This window comes from Thunnus thynnus, chromosome 8 (genome assembly GCF_963924715.1).
Source record: "Thunnus thynnus chromosome 8, fThuThy2.1, whole genome shotgun sequence".
Taxonomy (NCBI): Eukaryota; Metazoa; Chordata; class Actinopteri; order Scombriformes; family Scombridae; genus Thunnus; species Thunnus thynnus.
In genome coordinates this window covers 14,468,086-14,486,077 of record NC_089524.1, presented here as the reverse complement: position 1 = coordinate 14,486,077, position 17,992 = coordinate 14,468,086, and the positions used below count along the sequence as shown (strand labels likewise).

Sequence of the window (17,992 nt, the reverse complement as noted above, 5' to 3'; positions counted from 1 at the left end):
TGATGAATGAGTAGTCCTGGGGAAAAGTATAACCTTGGAACTCCTACTACTAAGCTATACCCACTATATAGCAACGTAATTACATAGTATTCACCATCTGTTGCACATACAATATGATACTGTGTTATCAAATGTACTTTACCGCACTATGAATAGTACGTCCAACCTATGCTATACTCAATGAGCACTTAACCCTTGCGTCTGACAGTTCCAGTGCCTCTCTCTACCCTCTGACCTACACAAAGATTAGTACCAGTCACTTTCATAATGCTGGTAACATTTACCCAATTAGCTATATAGTATTACATATGACACTTAACCATAGTGTGTTAAGTGTTCTGCTCTGCCAAGTACACTACACAAGGAACGGAACCACTAACTGTGGCAGTGTGAGCACTAGTCAGAATGTTATACTGAATAAGTATCTTTATATTATCATATTTCACATGCTATCCATTTTTATCTGGTGTCAACATTTCTGACACAGTGCCTTCAGTGCTGCTTGCTCTGAGCCACAAATTATCTCACAGAGTGGAAAGAGATAGGCGAGGTAGAGAGAAAGAGAGAGAGGTAAAAACCCGACTGGCTGGGACTGAAGCAAATGCCGTGGGGTGCTCTGCCGTCCCCCGCACCTATTACTCATATTATTATTTTCACTTACTGAAATGATTTAATTTCATCAGCAGCATAATCAGGTTAACTGATTACCCAGCGCTACAGCATAGAGACACAGGCTTTAAGCAGATCTGTGCATTAATACCACAGAGGGACTGCCAGGAGAGAGACAGAGAGAGAGAGAGAGCGAGAGAGAGAGGAGGGGGGGGAGGAGTAGGAGCAAGAGAGAGAGAGAGAGAAAGGGAGGTTAAGATTAGCAGCTATAGATAGATACAGAAAGAGAGAAAGAGAGAGAGGGAGAGAGAATGATAAACATAGTTGAAGATGATGAAGAATACCGATGGCACGCTCTCTTTCATGCACTTAAATGTGATCTGAATAAATAGATGTTTAACTAATGGGCAGACCCAGCAGCTCGCACTCCGGACAATCGAGTTTCATTTGCTCTGCATCTACAGCACAGCAAAAAATGTTCACATCAAACAGACCAGAGACAAGACAAGAGTGCCTGATTTGAGAGGGACTGTGTGAAGTACAGCTGGGGTACACTTGGGGTATTTTGGGAAGTCTATTTTTTGAAATGTAAGTGGGCATGAATGGTCTACACATGTATTTAATAATCAATAAAATGTTTGATATGTTGACTCACTTTGGAATCACTTTTCCCGTAATTTCTTCTCACGTCAGAACAAAATGTGTCTATTAGAAGTTGGTTAAGTGCCCTGTTATGACTGAGTCTACGCCAATGTGGAACAAATATGTGATTCTAAATGGTTCTCATTCCAGTGACTGTAGGCTTGAGTGCTAAAAATAAAGTAAACATTTCCTCCTGACTCAGAGTGCTTTTTGTTGAGAAAGAGGTATATCTGTTTTTTTTCTTGTGAGCTTGGTTATGCTGTGAAGTGAAGCAGATAAACGCCACCAGCTATTGAAAAGAATGTGTGTACTTTATTCCAACCAAACAGTTCCCCCGCCTGTTTCCCTTGGCAGCTTTCTTGTCTGTGTTTGACGGTTGGTAATTTGTGATGATGGTATACAACCAAATCAAATGGAAGCTGAAGAAATTTTTGTTATTTCCCTATCTTCTATGCATCTTTCCATGACATTCCCTGAATTGTATGACCAATGGGATCCATGTTGAATTGCTTGAGAGATATACAAAGGAATATAGGGGAACAGTGACACAGAGAGATTCCAGGGACAGAGAAGAATAGCAACACAGGGGAAATCTAATCACAGTGTCTCTGGCCCCAGCACCGATAGCCCTCTCCGGATAGCCATCTCAGCTGAATAATGGTTATTATACAGCCAGCACTCAACCTCTACCCCACTGCTCTGTTCCCGGAAAGACGTTTGATGTCCCATTGGTATTCTCCACATCTAGCACATCTAGTCACCAAGGGCAACATTTACATCCAAATTTCCAAAATACAACCCGAGAGAAACAGTCTAAAAGACCAGATGAGAGAGAGAGAAAAAAAAATGGGAAAAGTGAGGGACATTGAAAGGCAGAGAAAGCAAGAGAGAAAGAACTTTGCTGCATTCTTTATTGCTCTGCAAAATTAGTTTGTTGGGTCAGATTTCTGGCCATATGAAGACTCCACAGGGTAGACCATTTATTTGCTTTTCTTTTCTTGGTGTTTTATATAAATTTACAGAGGCATGCAGTTTACTTTTGAATTTAAGGTAAGTGTTGTTTAACCTTTTAGCTATCTTGGGCTGAGAAAGAATAATAAAAATGTAGGTTATTTTTGTATGTCCTGTACGTGTGTTTTTACTTTTGTATGTACTGTATGTGTGCTGTATATATAGTTAACATGAACGTCCTGTAAGGCGGAGGTCACAGGATTGATGGCCACAGCAGCTGGGTGTTAGGTTAAGTAGTCCTTGAGTCATGCTGTTTATCTACACATTGTAAGTGGCTCAATTGGTAAAATGCTAAAATGATAATGTGTGAGAGTGGCAAGAACTCTTGTCTGTCACACAAACGGACTGTTCTGACAGTTCCGACCGTTGGCGGCTTGCAAACACTTTCCACGCCACCTCCAATTCTGAACACAGCCCATATTAGGCCATGTTCATAAAGCCATCATCACCACTGAGCTAAACAGCAAGTAGACAGCTTGTTTGCCAAAGAAAGAGAACGATAGCAGCCAAGAGGGGGGATATTTTGGAGAACAAATGGCAGCAACCACCACAGGTAGCAGCTACGGCCACAGTTTTGTCAAATGTGAAAGCCAAAAGAATCAAGGAAGTGAGGAATTGATGGCAAATTCCAGGAACAAAAACAAGTAAAGAGAAACCAATGTACAGATAGCAATCAGCAGGAAACATTTTTTTTTACCCTAAGCCTAAGCAGGGTAATAGTATTTAGCACAGGGCATGATTTCCAGTCCATTATGGGCACAGAAGGGAACTATTTTGAGAACACAAGGCTTTCAAATGTCTGCTTACTTATCAAAGTAGATTAGAAAGATAGTGATCACATGGAAAGGCTTCAGAATAATACCTAATGTGAGTAGTGATGTGTCCCTTTTGTGCTATTTTGATCAGAGCCAAATTTTGATTGAATCAAGTTACATTGTGTTAAGAAGAGTGGGAAGATTTGCATTATTTGAATACATGACTTTCATTACAACTCATGAATGAAACAAAGCTGCACTGAAAGTTAAGGCACACGCTGTCATTCATCTAACGTAGAAAAATGCGAGACGGATTTTCATCATTCTTCTGTCACAGTGATTCTTATTGCTTTACCTAAGCACATGTTTTTCAGCTGATTGAAAGGCTTTCTGACAAGTCTCTCCATAATAAGGTTCAACAACATAGGCTGACATGTCATCTTTGCTCTACCTACAGTGTGACTTTAAACGCTGGAAGCCAGGGTCCAGTCTTCGAAAGAAAAATGTACAATAGAAGCTGTTTCCCCTGATGTGGTGAGCCACCATGATAGACACAGCACAGACAAGAGAGAGGAGTAATTGTCTAGGACAGCTCCAACAATCCCCTGCCTGCGAGGAGAAGAGGTGGAGTGAAAAAAAAAAACATAAAAGGGAAAAAAATTCTGTTTATCCGTCTCAGCCTGTGGAAGTATATCAAGCTCTCTCTTCCTCTCTCTCTCTCTCTCTCTCCCTCTCTCTCGCTCTGTCTCTCTGTCTTGTCAGGCTCCTGAGGCGTCTGGGGTAAGACAGGCGAACTCCAGGGGAGACAGGAGATGAGGCTGGGGCCATTAAAGGAAGTGCCTCACTGTAGAGAAACGTCAACCAGTCAGGTCAGGTTTAGTGGTGGGTGGTTTTGAGTATGCGTGTGTGTTTCTGTAAAAGTGTGTATGCATGTGTTTGGGAGGGTGGGACTGTGTGGGAGCACAGTGGGCACCTTGAAAGCTGACGTCAGTTTACCATACAGTGTGGGTGGCAATGCTACTATACAGCTTTTCAAAATGTGGACTTCATCTGTTGTTTAATTGTTAGAGAGTTGTAAAGGATGTAATGTATACAATCTCTTTCAGTTGCAGAGAACAGCTATGGTTTACTCACCTAAAGTACGACCTTCAGCGTAGGTATATTGGTACATGCTATGAGTATGAATGGTCCCTTTCATGCATGCACTTTATTGTCCTAACAATTCAACATTTCATGAAAATTGCTCTGAAAATGTGTCTACAACAGAACTAGTAACATAAATAAGCATTGAGAAATGTTTACATGCACACATGCATATGGTACAATATATACAAATATGGAAGGAAAACTTTGCCGATTTTCAACCAGCACTGTATCATTACAATGTGGGTAGCATATGCAAATGAACAATGTTTAACTTCATGTTGCCGGTACTCAGACCTCCCCGCTCATTTGCCGACAAAAGATCAACAACAATGCTGAGAGAGAGGCGCTGCAGCCGGGGAGTCTGCTGCAGCATGACTGCTGCGGATTGATGAAGAGAGTGGAGACAGACTTTCCTTTAATGAATCTACTGTGAACTGACCAGCGTCTAGTTGCATAAGCAAATCTTTAAAGACTGTGCAGTACGTGACAAAAAAGTTTTGTTGTTTTGGATACTGTCAGTCGCTGTAACTAGGCAGCATAATTTTATGTCATACTTAATCAATGATGACATTGATGAGAGCGCAGCATGCCCAATAAATTTGGCAATCAAGTTTGAGTCATAAACAGTCATTCAACTGCAACATAAGTTTAAAATTCATAGTTTAAACAGCCAGTGTGATAACTGAGAATACTCCTCCAGGAGACTTAAATTCCAAAAACCACTGCTTTTCACAGATATTTGCTGTGTTATAGGTTCAATGTGTTAACAGGGCTTATGTGTGTGGGAGCGTCTGGACTCCCGACTTGCGGAGCAAAGGCCTTTCTAAGCAGGCCAAGCAACCAGGGGCCAAATCAACAAGGGAATGAGCGGGCTGAGCTGCTACACTGTGCCATTCCTGCCTAAGCAACTAATCTGACCAAACAAATACCAGAAATTAAAAACAAAGACTGAAATTGATCGAGGTCAACCCTTATAAAGGATGTTCCAATTGCTTAAATGTGTCTCAGATGAGACAAGGTGTGAAGAGAGAAGAGGCTCTTAGAGGGGCTTGGATGTATAAAGAAAGGCCACTGTATGTAGAAGTTTTTTTGCAACACTGTTTCAGTCAGAATGTCTTTAAAACCAACGGCAGCTCTATAGTTATTAATATTCATTCATAAAATTTGAATATTACATTTATGTAGAATCTAATTCATTGAATGAATCAGCAAAACACTTTATGTTTTCTTCTTAAGCCATGTTATTATTATCCCTTTAATATCAGCATGAGGCTGAAAAACACCTCAGACCTACTATAGTCTTTCACCAATTAATTAGGCTATAGATTTTATTTAGAACATTTATAAATGTTTTTATTGCTCCTTCACTTCCGTTCTGATCTATCAGTAATGAACATATTTTAATTGTCCGTTTGTCTTATTTCTATGAGTCACATTCTGTGATGGTCAGACTCCACAGTAGGTCCATAATCAGTAGTACTTTCCTTTTAAACTGTTACTGTCACTTAATTACTTTACAGGTTTGACAGTTGAGAAGTGCAGCATGAGTAAATGCCATCTCCTCAAAATTATGCTGGAGTGATCATGTCCCGTTTAGTGAATTAAATTCCTCCGCCCTCACGTCTCTTCCCTGCATCTACCCTCTTGCATCCATGCTGTGAGGAGCTATTGACGAGGAGGAGCATCCTCGGAAGAAGAGACATGAGTGAGGGAAGCTAGGAGCCATGTTATCAAAATGGAAAGTAATTGCAAAAGGAATTGGGGAAGGTGGGTGGGTGGGGCTGGGATGGGAGGTCATTGTCTTGGTGGGCCATTAGCTTAGTGCAATTAAGCCACTAATGACAGGTTTGGAGGCACCTTGAGTGAATAGAACAACATGAATATGTGATGGCTGGAATAAAGCAGAGAGCCAGTCAAATGACTGCCTGTTAATTGCTGTATTACTGTGAGATGTGGAGGTGGCAAACAGACATGGCAAAAGGGGTCACAGAGGATGTGGATCTTCACCAGGGCGAGAACGGTTGGAGTGTTGGATAAATAAGTAACTTAAAAAGATGACAAGACCAAAAGGTTGTGGGTAGAATATTGATGAGCTGAGAAACAAGCAGAAATGTTAGGAGGAAAATTTGACAACAGAAGACCTCAGCTGTAATTTCACCATCATTTCCTGCTGTAAAGCATGAAAGCATTCGATAGAGAAATTGGTAAGTGGTCAAACTTTCTTGTCTGAAAGTGAAAGCAACAAAAATGAACAGGAAAAACAATAAACATTCCCACAGAGTTGTGATGCTTCAGAGAAATGAGTTTGAGCATGTATTTCAATCAAAGGATGCGACAGAAAATATGGATGTACGGGTTTGTGGGCAGAAGGGGAGGACAGAGGCTAGAGCAACACATGTTGGATGAGGTGTTGCCCTTTAAGGGCTAAAGACCACAGTGTTCTTTAAATATGAACAGCTGCTGATAGATCCAGTAGGATCTGGGCTGCACTCCAGAACACAAGCTTTGTAATCATGAAGAAGTCCTGGATAACATCTTCCAACTGGCCTCTCTCTGGCTGCTCTTTCTTTCACACTCTCATTCTCCATTTGTCCCTCTAATAAGTACACCTTACATTTCACTTCAAATTACAATGCTCCAACAATGTTCATGCAACAAAATCTTGCTCTTAAAGAGCTTTAGCTATATACATTGTTTGAGACGTATGACACCTTTAGAAGCATATGAGTCTTTTCTGTACTCTGCTCTATCTTAGCTGAGATGTATCTGCCCTTCATGGAATAAATACTAATTGTAAATTGTCGTAAAGCTTTCTATCAAACTTTTACCCCTGACGGCATAACAGGATTTAAGTCCTATCAATTCTGCCCGCAGGGCTCACAGCACGACCTCTGTGTTGTACGACTTTAGTCACCTGGGCTGGTGGCTCATGTATATGCACGAAGCTGGTGGTTCAGTCCATATCCCCTTGCTATTCTTTATGCATGAGTTGGGCCACTCCAAAGGTCACCACTCACACCATTTCTCCACTGCTTTTCCCATCAGGAATCACCTCTTTCTCCCAACTCTCCTTCCCTGATTAGGTGTGGAGCAAAAGTACTATCCAGGTATAGTCTGGATGGTTGATTTGATTTTGGGAAAATTATTATGAAAAGTATTTCATTATATTGATATAATTGAAGTTATTATTGCATTACACACTTTTGTTTATGTTGTAAAGGAGTTGCGGCACCTAAAAGCAAATATAATTATTAATAGCAGTATTTTTTTTATTACTTTTTTTGTTTTGATGACTTATCAGGTTCATTAGAAACTACACCCACCAATAGAATTTACTATGGTAAAGTTCAAGCCACATTTGTTTTAATGGACCTATTAAAAAAAACAAATAATGATAATCATGTCATCATCATGTTATCCATGCTTGTTTTATCAAAACACAACAAACACAATGTAATATGAAACTAATATTTGATTTAAAAAAAACAACTTTTCATCACATTACAATTGGTCTAAATCATGAAATTACTATGAAATGATTTGCTATTATTGTATGATAACAGATATGTAATTATATTATACATTATATATCATATTTTGTAGCCACCATACAGCATATATAAGTGACATTTATAGTATTGGTGGTTCTACACACAGAAAGAAAAAGAAAGAAAAAAATCTGTATTGCCATTGCTGGATTCTCATTAAGGAACAGATGATTACCCAATATGCTGGAAGGAAACATGAGGGTATCACCTGCCACATGTTGAATCACCAGAACAATAAAACCAGTGAGTGCTTATCGTTGTAAAAGTGTCTCAGAGACACTGATCTTTCAATTTAGTCTCCTTGCCGAATCGTTCCTGCGACAAAGGATCCATTTATCTAAACTTTCTAGCCAGTAATAAACCAATCAGCCAGACCTTACCCCCACTTCTCCTTCTCGCTCTCCATCTCCCTTCCTCTTCATCTCTTCCTTTTTTTCCCCCTCCTTTTTACTCTACCCTAGTGTCTTATATTGCCTGTGGCTAGATGTCTAAGGTGGCTGGGGTTACTTCACTTGAGCAGGAATTATATGAAATTGATGGCGAAAGTTCAGGAGCCAGCCACCCATACCTAGAGGCCAGCTCCTTCCACTTATCCCGCTCCATCAGTAGCATCTCTTTTCTCTCTCCCTCTTTCTCCTTTATCTTCCTTGCTACCACTCAGCTTGTGTCCCCCTTCTTCATCCTCCAATCGCACATGATTACTGCATTACAGGTTCTAAGGATCAAAGGATTCAGAGGCCATAAACTCTCATCTGAGTGAATTTCCTCTAGAGGGAACTTTTTCTAAAAGAGAGAAAGACAGAGTGATAAAGATAGAAGACTTACAATAGTCTGGCAGGCATACAAATGCCAATATGGAGGTATGAAGCAGGGTGGAGGCAGGACGAGGTGAAAGGTGGGTAGAGAGATATTTTCCAGGAGTGGAAAGGAAGAGTCAGAGTCACTGAAGGACAGCAAAGGAAATATTTCGGAGGAGACAACACAAAACTTCTTAAGCCTCCAATAAGAGATCAGGGGCATGAGGGCCATCCACGTGGTCAACGTAGCCACTTATTGATTTGTTGTTTCAGCCAAGCTTGCCCTCTCCTATACACCAAAAACACCAATAACAGCTAAAGAATCCTAAAACAGCAAGGAGTAGCACCTCATGAGCACCCACACAGAACAAAACAAGAACTTTTCTCCACACACATTCCATCCACAAATGTATGACGTAAAGGCAGCCAAAAGAGCCACATTACAACAACAAAACAAACTAAAATGATTAATTATTGTGGTTGTGCACGGACAGGGAGAGTATACTGTTAACTATTTGCTAGTAAAAAAACATTGCTTGCACTGACAGGCGTCTCATGCAAAAATGGGTTCACTATGTGCAGGTAGCCTCTGCTGATGGGTGTAGATCTTACCTCACTAAACAAATGTATTATTCACTGGTGGAGGAGGCAGTGAGTACTGCTTGGGAATGAGAACTGACTTGTTTGTGAGGGCCACACTAGATAATGCAGTTGGCAGAAACAACTAGCATCAGTTCAGTGTAGACTTAGTCATATAGTTATGTCAGGGTCTCAGGGTTTGTTAAGAGAGCCACATCTTCTTTCTTTTCCTTCAATAATTCTGGCATTTTTGTCTAATTTGGTGGACACTTTCGTCCAAACGTCACATAAGTATACATATTTTTAACAAGGCTTTCCTGCCAAGTAGACCATAATGGATACTGTAGAATGTATACTAGCAGAACACATCTTTTTTCATCGAGTCCACGAGTGTGTAGCTTGTTTCCATTGCTGGCCCAGTATAGTAACACTGTGCTCATTGTCTTAATCTCACAAGTACAACAGAAGTACAGGTTGATGGACTCATTCTATATAAATATATACTATTTCTTCTTCATTTAGTTCTTTATTCTATTGTTGTTTATTCCTTCCACCTTTCTGCATTTCTTCTCCTATATTTCTTGCTCTCTCTATAGGTGTTGGAGACTAGTTGAAGAGGGTAGAGGTCACCTCAGAGGCAGGCGGACAGGAAGAGGAAGAACAGCCAGATCTGTTGCTGATACTGCCAAGCTTATTCTTCACTGTCTCATTACAGGGCAGCCACTGCCTGCTAGCTCTTGCTCTCCCTTACTTTGTCTCCCTCCCTCTCTCTCTCCCACACACATACACACACACACACACACACACAGAAACAGATTAAAACACACCAAAAACACTGTCACACACCAGCTGTCAACCATGCATAATTGCACACACATCAGAAAACTACCTCTAACTCTCTCTCTCTCTCTCTCTCACACACACATACACACACGCACACACACACACACACACACACGCACACACATCTGCTCATGTTTCACTATGTGTCTTATTAATTTTTCATCCATCCTGCCCGATGCCCTGGACTCACCTCTCCCTCTAAAATAAACACAATAGAATAAGCATTCAACCCTTCAGCACCAAAACAGCACTACATTAACACTACAAAGAGAAAAGACAGAGGAAAAACTGACCAGGAGTAAATCAATGCAAAAAAAAAAAAAAAAGTAAATGTAAAAACAGAAAAACTTTCATCTGCAAAAAGTAAGTTTTAGGAGGGAAGAAGAGTTTCGTGTATTTTTCTCTCTCTGACAAGCGTATATCTGTGGGAAAAAATGTAATTTTAAGATGTTACAAAAACCCAAAGGGTGATGAATGAACCAGAAGGGAATATTTCAACAACCTAAATGTGTGTTTGTGCTGGTACAGATACATAAAAAAATAGTGATGAAACGAACAGAAAGGAAGATAAATTCTCTATTTTTGTCTATCCCTTGTTTCATTTTTCTCCGATGGTCTCATCCACTCTGTCTTAGCCTGGGCTCAGACTTTTAAGATCTGAACCAAACGTTTTGAATCACACATATGAGGAGAAATGTCACATTCTCTTAACTCCGATTGCAATCATACTCTCTACAGGCTGTGGAGAACAAAACAGTTCATAACATGACCTAATGTAACGTGAGCCTAACCTTTTTCAACATTCGTCTCCACCTGTCTCCTCCCTGCATCTTTCCTTTTTTTTCAGCACATCAAAAGCCTTTTTATGCTTAAAATATGTTTGTCAATAAAAGAATCATACAAGTAATGAGAGACTATGCTCTATGTAGAGTGTTCTTCAGTTCTGCAACACATTGTACATTAAGAAATACTATTTTATATCATATTTTCTATTTTTTTCTTTTCTAAACCATACTACTGCATGTATTGCAGGTCAGCCTATAAAATGTATCTGAATTTGTAATTTACTTTTTCTGCAGCTTTTCAAACTGTCCATTAAAATGTGCTTGATAGATAGCTGTATCACTCACACTAGTGATTACACACACATACCACACACCACTTGCTTTAATCCACTGCAACAGGCTGCACTTACTCACACACATGCACACAGCCCACTGAAATACAAAGATAGAAGACTGGTAGAGGCAGAAAGACATGTAACAACTGTGCAAGAAAATGGAGTATAAAAAATAATGGTACAGAGATATTGTGTGAGTGAGACAGTAAAGGGTAGATGGAGCACAGAAAGTAAAGGTAAAGGGAGGAAATAGAATGTCTTAAGACTTGACCTGGAGCCACTACTGGTTGAGAGGTTGATTGGTCTCTGTCCCTTTAACTTTCACTCGGTTTCTCCTTCCCTCTTGCTGCCTCTCAATTTTTCCCATCTCATCACTGCACTTCTCTTTGCCCCCTCCACCGCCTCCCCCCCATTTTGCCCTTTCTCATCCCTCCCACGATAAAAAGGCACCCAGATTTCACTGGGATTGATCTGTGCACTGACCCATTAAAATTCACCATTACCTGCTCCTTCGGGAGCGCAGCCAATTAGCAGCAAGTCTGATCAAACAGTAGGCACGCTACACCCCACTCCCCTCAGGGTATCAGTGTGTGCGCTCCAAAACCTGACCGATAGAGTGTTGCTCTGTGTCAGACAGGTGGAGTTTCCTGTCTATCTGAAACCAAGAAATGAAATGGCGCATGTCACTTTGCTAACTTGAATCCAAGTGCAACAAGAAAACAAAACTCCTCTTGTACAAGCAACATAATAAACAATGTTGACAAGTAAACACATATGTTAACATGGTTGGTAATGGATGAATCCAAATGGAAACAGTATCGTATTCTCTTCTTCCAACACTCACAAACTGAACAATGACATTAAAGTCTGGTCTAAGTGACGGTATTGCATATGTGCACCTTGTCTACTTTAATTGTCTTCCTAAAATTTACCTGTGTCTACTATCCCTTGGGACAAATCATCCCCAACATGAAGCATTCACAACAACACGAAGAGGAGGAATGGGTAGGTTAAAAAATATATTTACAGAATCAGTGCTGTGGATGAAAACCAGACATGGAACTTGGCGTACAGAGAGAGAAAGCAAGAGGATTAGAAAGCTTTTGGAGAGAGTAAGAGAGTGATGAGAGACATCGAAGGTTAAGTTTGATTGGTTCCACCTGGTTGGGAGTGGCAAATGAAAATAAGCAGGATGTGAGCATGACTGTGTGTATGTGAACAAAGGTGCACGGCAGCAAATAAAGGTTATGGCTAGGTCTGGTATATTGCAGCAAGCACTCATTTATTGTAAGCACAGACATCAGAGCTGATATGTGTGTGTATCACCAGGGGTGAGTATCTGGTGCCTGCTGGTTCAACCTATCCAGTACTTAAATACTTCTTCATGAGAAAAACTGTAGCTACATGGCTACACAACTGAGGTCTAACTCAACCAACACGCTTATTTCTTCCTTGAGATTGGGCCTGCCTAATTGTGTTCTGAACAGTGGTTTCTCCAAACACATGGATAGATACATTATATTTACAACTTTCTAAACATTAAAAAAATGAACATCAGACCAACTGTCATCAATCACAGCTTTTGCTCCTTGGGAAGCCTCTGGGGGGAGTCTATTTGCAACAACAAAGCTAAAGACTACAGCAGTCTAAAAGACAAGCACACAAAGCAGGATAACTCCCTATGATCTACCCACAACAGCATGAGCTGCCAGTATCCCGGTGGCAACTTTGCCTTCCTTGTGACACACCAAAACACTTGCCTGAAAAAAGAGGCAAATCCCAAAAACAAAAACAACAAAAAAATGACATCCCGTGACAAAAAAACCCAGAGCAAGCTGCAAGTTGTGTCAGATCTCAAGAGTGTGCTTCATTCGCTTGTCGGCCCCTCTCCAAGGACTCCCAGAGGACTGTGTGCAAGTCTTACTGGAGCCAGATGGCCCCTATCTTAGGTATTCAGCTGAGGCAGTGGAGTAACAGCCAAGGAGGTGTCACAGTTGATGCTAAACGCACCCTGCCATTGCCACCAAAACACGTACCCATGCACATACACATAAACACAGGGGGGACAAGAGAGGAGAAGGTGGGGTTGTGTCTGTCTCACTGTACAGTAGAAAAAAGACTATAGAGATGGAGTTCAGTCTGTTTGCATGTCTATTTGTATGACTAAATGTCAATGGGTTTGTAAAGTATATGTGTGTTGGAGAAAGCCTACATCCTGATAGGTGTTCATGTTTTTGTGTATGTAAGTTAATGTGTGTACAGTATATTTGGGAGTTGTTATGTGCATGCACATTGCCAGTATGTCTGTGTCCTGTATGTGTGGTGATCACTGTGCTGTTGTTAATGTCCTTTAAAATTCCAAACATAGCCCACATGCTGTCATGTTACATGAGTTCGCACTAGGACATGCAAAGCTGGTATACTGCAAGCTTCTGTGTGTGTATCTGTGTGTGTGTGTGCTAAGCAGTGACTATGCACATGGGTTAAATTGGGATTTGTTATGTTGGGGGGCTCTGTGGTTTCAGGGTTGCCATGGCTGCACATGTGTGTGTGCACAAACTACAATATCTGATTGATATCATTTGATAAACTGTAAATAAAATATAACAAGGTGAGACAACTCTTCGCTCTGAACACTAAAACGATAATCAAAGTCATTCTACACAGTGCACGAAACTACAGTTGATGACAATAAAATCTTCCTGTAAGTGCTCTCTCCTGTGTATCTGTATCAAATATAGGAATGGTGCTATTACCACTAAAAGAGAGAATAATAATACAAAGTCATATGAATAGGACAGTCTTTTTAATAGTTACATTAAACTGTCTGCTAGTTCCTTTTCCTTAATTAATGTTATAGCTATGAAATGGTTAAAATAGTGTGCATTACCTAACCATGGTATAAGCTGAGTTCCTCTGATATTCTGCTCAAGCCATGATAGTCCTGACAATGCTGAGAGATTTCAATACGTGCTAACTGTTAGCTTGTTTGACAGTTTAACTCAAACTGGAGCTTGCCAGCTAGCGTAATGTGACAGCTACCAAAGATTGGAGGCAAACTATCTTCCATTAAAGTTATAGTATCATTTTGAAACATTGTTTAAGCAGAATATCAGAGCAATTTACATTCTGGTATTAAACCTGTCAGTTTCTGACCTATTTTTCTCCCTACCTTGCCATCCACCTATCACTCTGCCATCTGTGCTGTCTGACTGACTGATAAGTGACTGAGGTCGCTGATCTGCTAGGTAGCTTTTAAGGAAACCCACTGACAGAAAAAAGGGAAACTCAGTGAAAGTTCTGATGTTCTTCTAGGCCTATGTTCTCTAGAGCTGCAAAGGAAACATGTTTTAGTCACTGTTTGAATTATTAAGACTAACCTGCAAAGTTAAGCGTCCCCCGATGACACAGAAGAGCGCAGGCCTATGTGCCAAGGCTGAGCCCAATTTAACCCCTGACTATGCATACCACACGGATATGCATGTGCCTGTCTATGTGGACTGCTTTTACGTTGAGTGAAATGTGTTTTTTTTTTCTTTTTTGTTCGTACTAAAACTGGAAGCATTTATGATCATTTATGTGTTCAGTGAGTTTCATGACCCTTTGTTGGTATATGTGCATCAGCATTACGTTGATGTATAAGCTCTGCATGTGTGTACAAATGTATGGTATTCTGTGCATTTGTTTGTATTTGTTAGCGTGCGTGTGTGTGTGTGTATGTCTGTGTGCATGGAGCTGCATTTTCTTGTAAATACGTGCCACAGCTTTCCGGCCAAGTCACCCATTGTGGCGACCCATTTTCTGCCTCTCTAGATCCCAGACCACAACCCCTCTGTTCACTGCAGATGTGTCCCTTGTGCCTTGTCCCATATCCCATAATCCTTTGCCCCTGTTCCAAGAACCCATGTTCGCCTATTGTCCTCCTCACCTGTTCCACATTGCCAATCGTCCGCAACACCCCCTGTTGTCTCCCTTCATCTTTGGCCAACTTCTCTATTTTTTTCCTACTGTTGTTCATCTGGTTTGCTCCACTTCTCTCCCTCCATTCAACCCCTTTCTTCTCCTCACTTTCTACCCATTTTAATTTGACCCTAATCACTTTCTCCATCCTCTCATTTCTGCATTTTCCCTGAATTAAATTACATCTCTCTTCTCTCAAATCCTCCATCTTTTTCTCTCTCCTTCCTTACACTGATGGGTTAATGCAGAGGGGGCCCGACCTCATTAAAGGTGGAAAACAGAGGGAAAGTGCTGCTCTTTCCCTCTGCCGCTCCTCTTTCACCTTCCCCACATCATCACACTCTCCTCCCTCCTTCAGAGCTGGGTCTTGCCCGGGCAGGAAAGCTTTCTCTCTTCCTCTGGGCTCTGGAGGAAACCTTGTCGAGCTGATTCCAATAACTTTTCATTTTCCTTCTGCTCCTGTGGACCGCCCTAGGTTTGCCCTGTGCTCTCTCACACAGCCACAAACACAACTACACACAATGACGTGCGCATGCTTGGGCTTGTAAGTTAAAATTTGGTGGGCTTGTTCCTTGTTTTTCAATTTCCTGTTTTCTATCTTTGTGTCCACTATTGCTTTGTAAAGGATTTTCTGGACTTTTTTATTTATTACCAGCACTTTATGAATAAATGGCATTCTGACTATGAAAACATATCTGTTGTTTTGAAATCTTTTTTTACAGAACTCAATTTAAATGTTTAAGGCGTGAAACTAGCAGTTTGATTCCTATTGAGACCTGTAATGCCAAAGAAGTGTTACACACAAGGTACTACATTTCCTGAAGAATTGGATTCAGTTGTTCAGGAAACTGCAGATCCTGTCCTATATATCGAGTGTCTCAGCTCAGCAGCCATTGTGTGTCTTACCAAACTGCTACCTGCAAACCCAATGTATATTGATGTTACAAATGTGAACATAAATGTAATTTCAAAGCATAGATACCACATTTCAAATTTTATATCAAGTTTTGAAGGGCACCTGAGACACTCACACCCCTCTAGCTCCAAAATCCTGCCTCCAGGGTGGGGGTTTGTTGCTAACAATAACTAACTAAGGATGCTGGGCCAGGCTTCAAAACGCTGGTCCAAACTCCCCCACACACACATACTCCCTACTCCTCTGCCTGTGGATCTGACAGCCAGGAAGGCCTAGCTTGTGTGCTGCCAGCCAGCCATAGCTCAGCTTCATCCAGTCCTAGAAACATGGCAGATGGCGGCAGGAGAGAACAGAGGAGAAGAGAAGACATCGGGTGTGTGTCTCTATGTGTGTGAGGCAGACAGACCCAGGTAGAATGAGAGAGAAGAAAGCGGGAGTGTGTGACCACATGCTTGCTTGCCTATGATGTCGTCCTCTATGACCTCTAAGCTAGACAAACGGTGAAATATCTTTGCTGAAACTAAACTAGTACATATGAGAGCCACTAAATAATGATTCACAAAGTTCAGCTTTCTGATTTCATCTACACATCTCATACCATTTTGTTATTTTACAGTTGTTCCTGTGTGTGTGTGGGAGTGTGTGTGTCACAGGCTACTTTTGTGTACAAAACCAGTTAATTGGGGACGGCTTGTCAAACTGGGGACAAAAGCTGTGTCCCCAATTGGTAAAATGCAGATTTTTGGGTCAGTGGTTAAGGTTAGGTTTTGGTTAGGTGTGTATGTGTGTGTGTGTTATCTCCAGACACATCTGTCGGCCACTCTGCCTTGACAGCCTGTGGGTGACCAATCAATCTTTTTTATTCAGGGATCCTATAGGTTTTCATCACAGGCAAGTAGAGATTCAGCTCTTGCATGAATGGACAGCTGATTAGTACCATCAAATGGATGAATCTCTGATAAACAGCCCTCACTCTGTCCATCTGTTTTAAGTGACTATGAGTCTATTTCAGACTGTGACGTGTGACTGCATAAAAGCTTTGAGCAATGATCCTCCACATTTTAACATAAATAAATGTTGCTATTCCAATTATGATTGCATGTATGTTTCTAAAAGTACACAATCTAAGGAAGTCATATGTTGTAAAGTAAAATCTTGTATGAAAACTTGATAAAAGGAAGCATAATCATGATAAAAATACATCATTATTTTATGGTCATATATTGTGTAAAGTAAAGTACAAATTTTACATTTTACAAAATACATGATTTATATCTGAGGTGGCAAATAAAATATTTGTAACAACCTGCTTGATCAGCTTTTACAGCTGAAGCCAAAATGGCTTAACAGACAGATATGAGTGCACTACCTACAGAAATTCCAAGCCAAAAGACTTCAAAGTACATCCCTCACTCTCTGGCAAGTGCAGTACAAAAACTCCAAGGCAAGATGTCATCATAAAAAACCTGAGGAGCTCACCGATGTCCACTTTAATGATTTATTTTGTAGTTACCCCTCTGCACACTCTTTCATAATGCAGGACTCACCTCGGATGATGGACAGCTTGGCATTGACAGTGATCTCGCCCTCGCTGTTCTCAGCCACGCATTCATAGATGTTCTCGTCACGTGGTGCTCGGAGAGGCTGGATTCTGAGTACAGCGCCGGCGCCCTCGTCAAACTCAATGGTCTGTCGGATGAAAAGTAAGGAACATGGTTAAACAGAATAGGGATTTGTTCAGAGTACGAGCACTACCAGTTTTGAACACTAGAGCAAACTATTTTTTGTAGATACAAGGACGAGTTCGGTGTCTGTGTTCTCATTCATACATGTAAGGTAATTAAGACGTCCGTTTCTCAAAGTCAAGCCTGAAATTTATCCTGAACCAAAGTGAGTTCAATAAGGATATCCTTTGTTGGTGTTTCTATTCTTGTATATCTTGTGATCCTCGTAAAAAGAGAATTATAAGGACTCACTCTCTCTCTACACACACACACACACACACACACACACAATTCAAGGCCCCATTTCTTGATGCGTGATGCGCTGGCTTTTTTGTGTTTTCA

General features: G+C 40.9%; 1 protein-coding gene across 5 annotated transcripts in view; it reads right to left on the bottom strand.

The window, feature by feature from the left end:
- Positions 1-17,992, bottom strand: part of ptprsa (protein tyrosine phosphatase receptor type Sa) — a 250,536-nt gene that overhangs the window by 101,799 nt on the left and 130,745 nt on the right. For all 5 annotated transcript variants that reach the window (XM_067596688.1, XM_067596687.1, XM_067596690.1 and 2 more), the window contains one exon: positions 17,474-17,615. In XM_067596688.1, the coding sequence (XP_067452789.1) occupies positions 17,474-17,615 (142 nt within the window). The remainder of the gene's footprint in view (positions 1-17,473; positions 17,616-17,992) is intronic.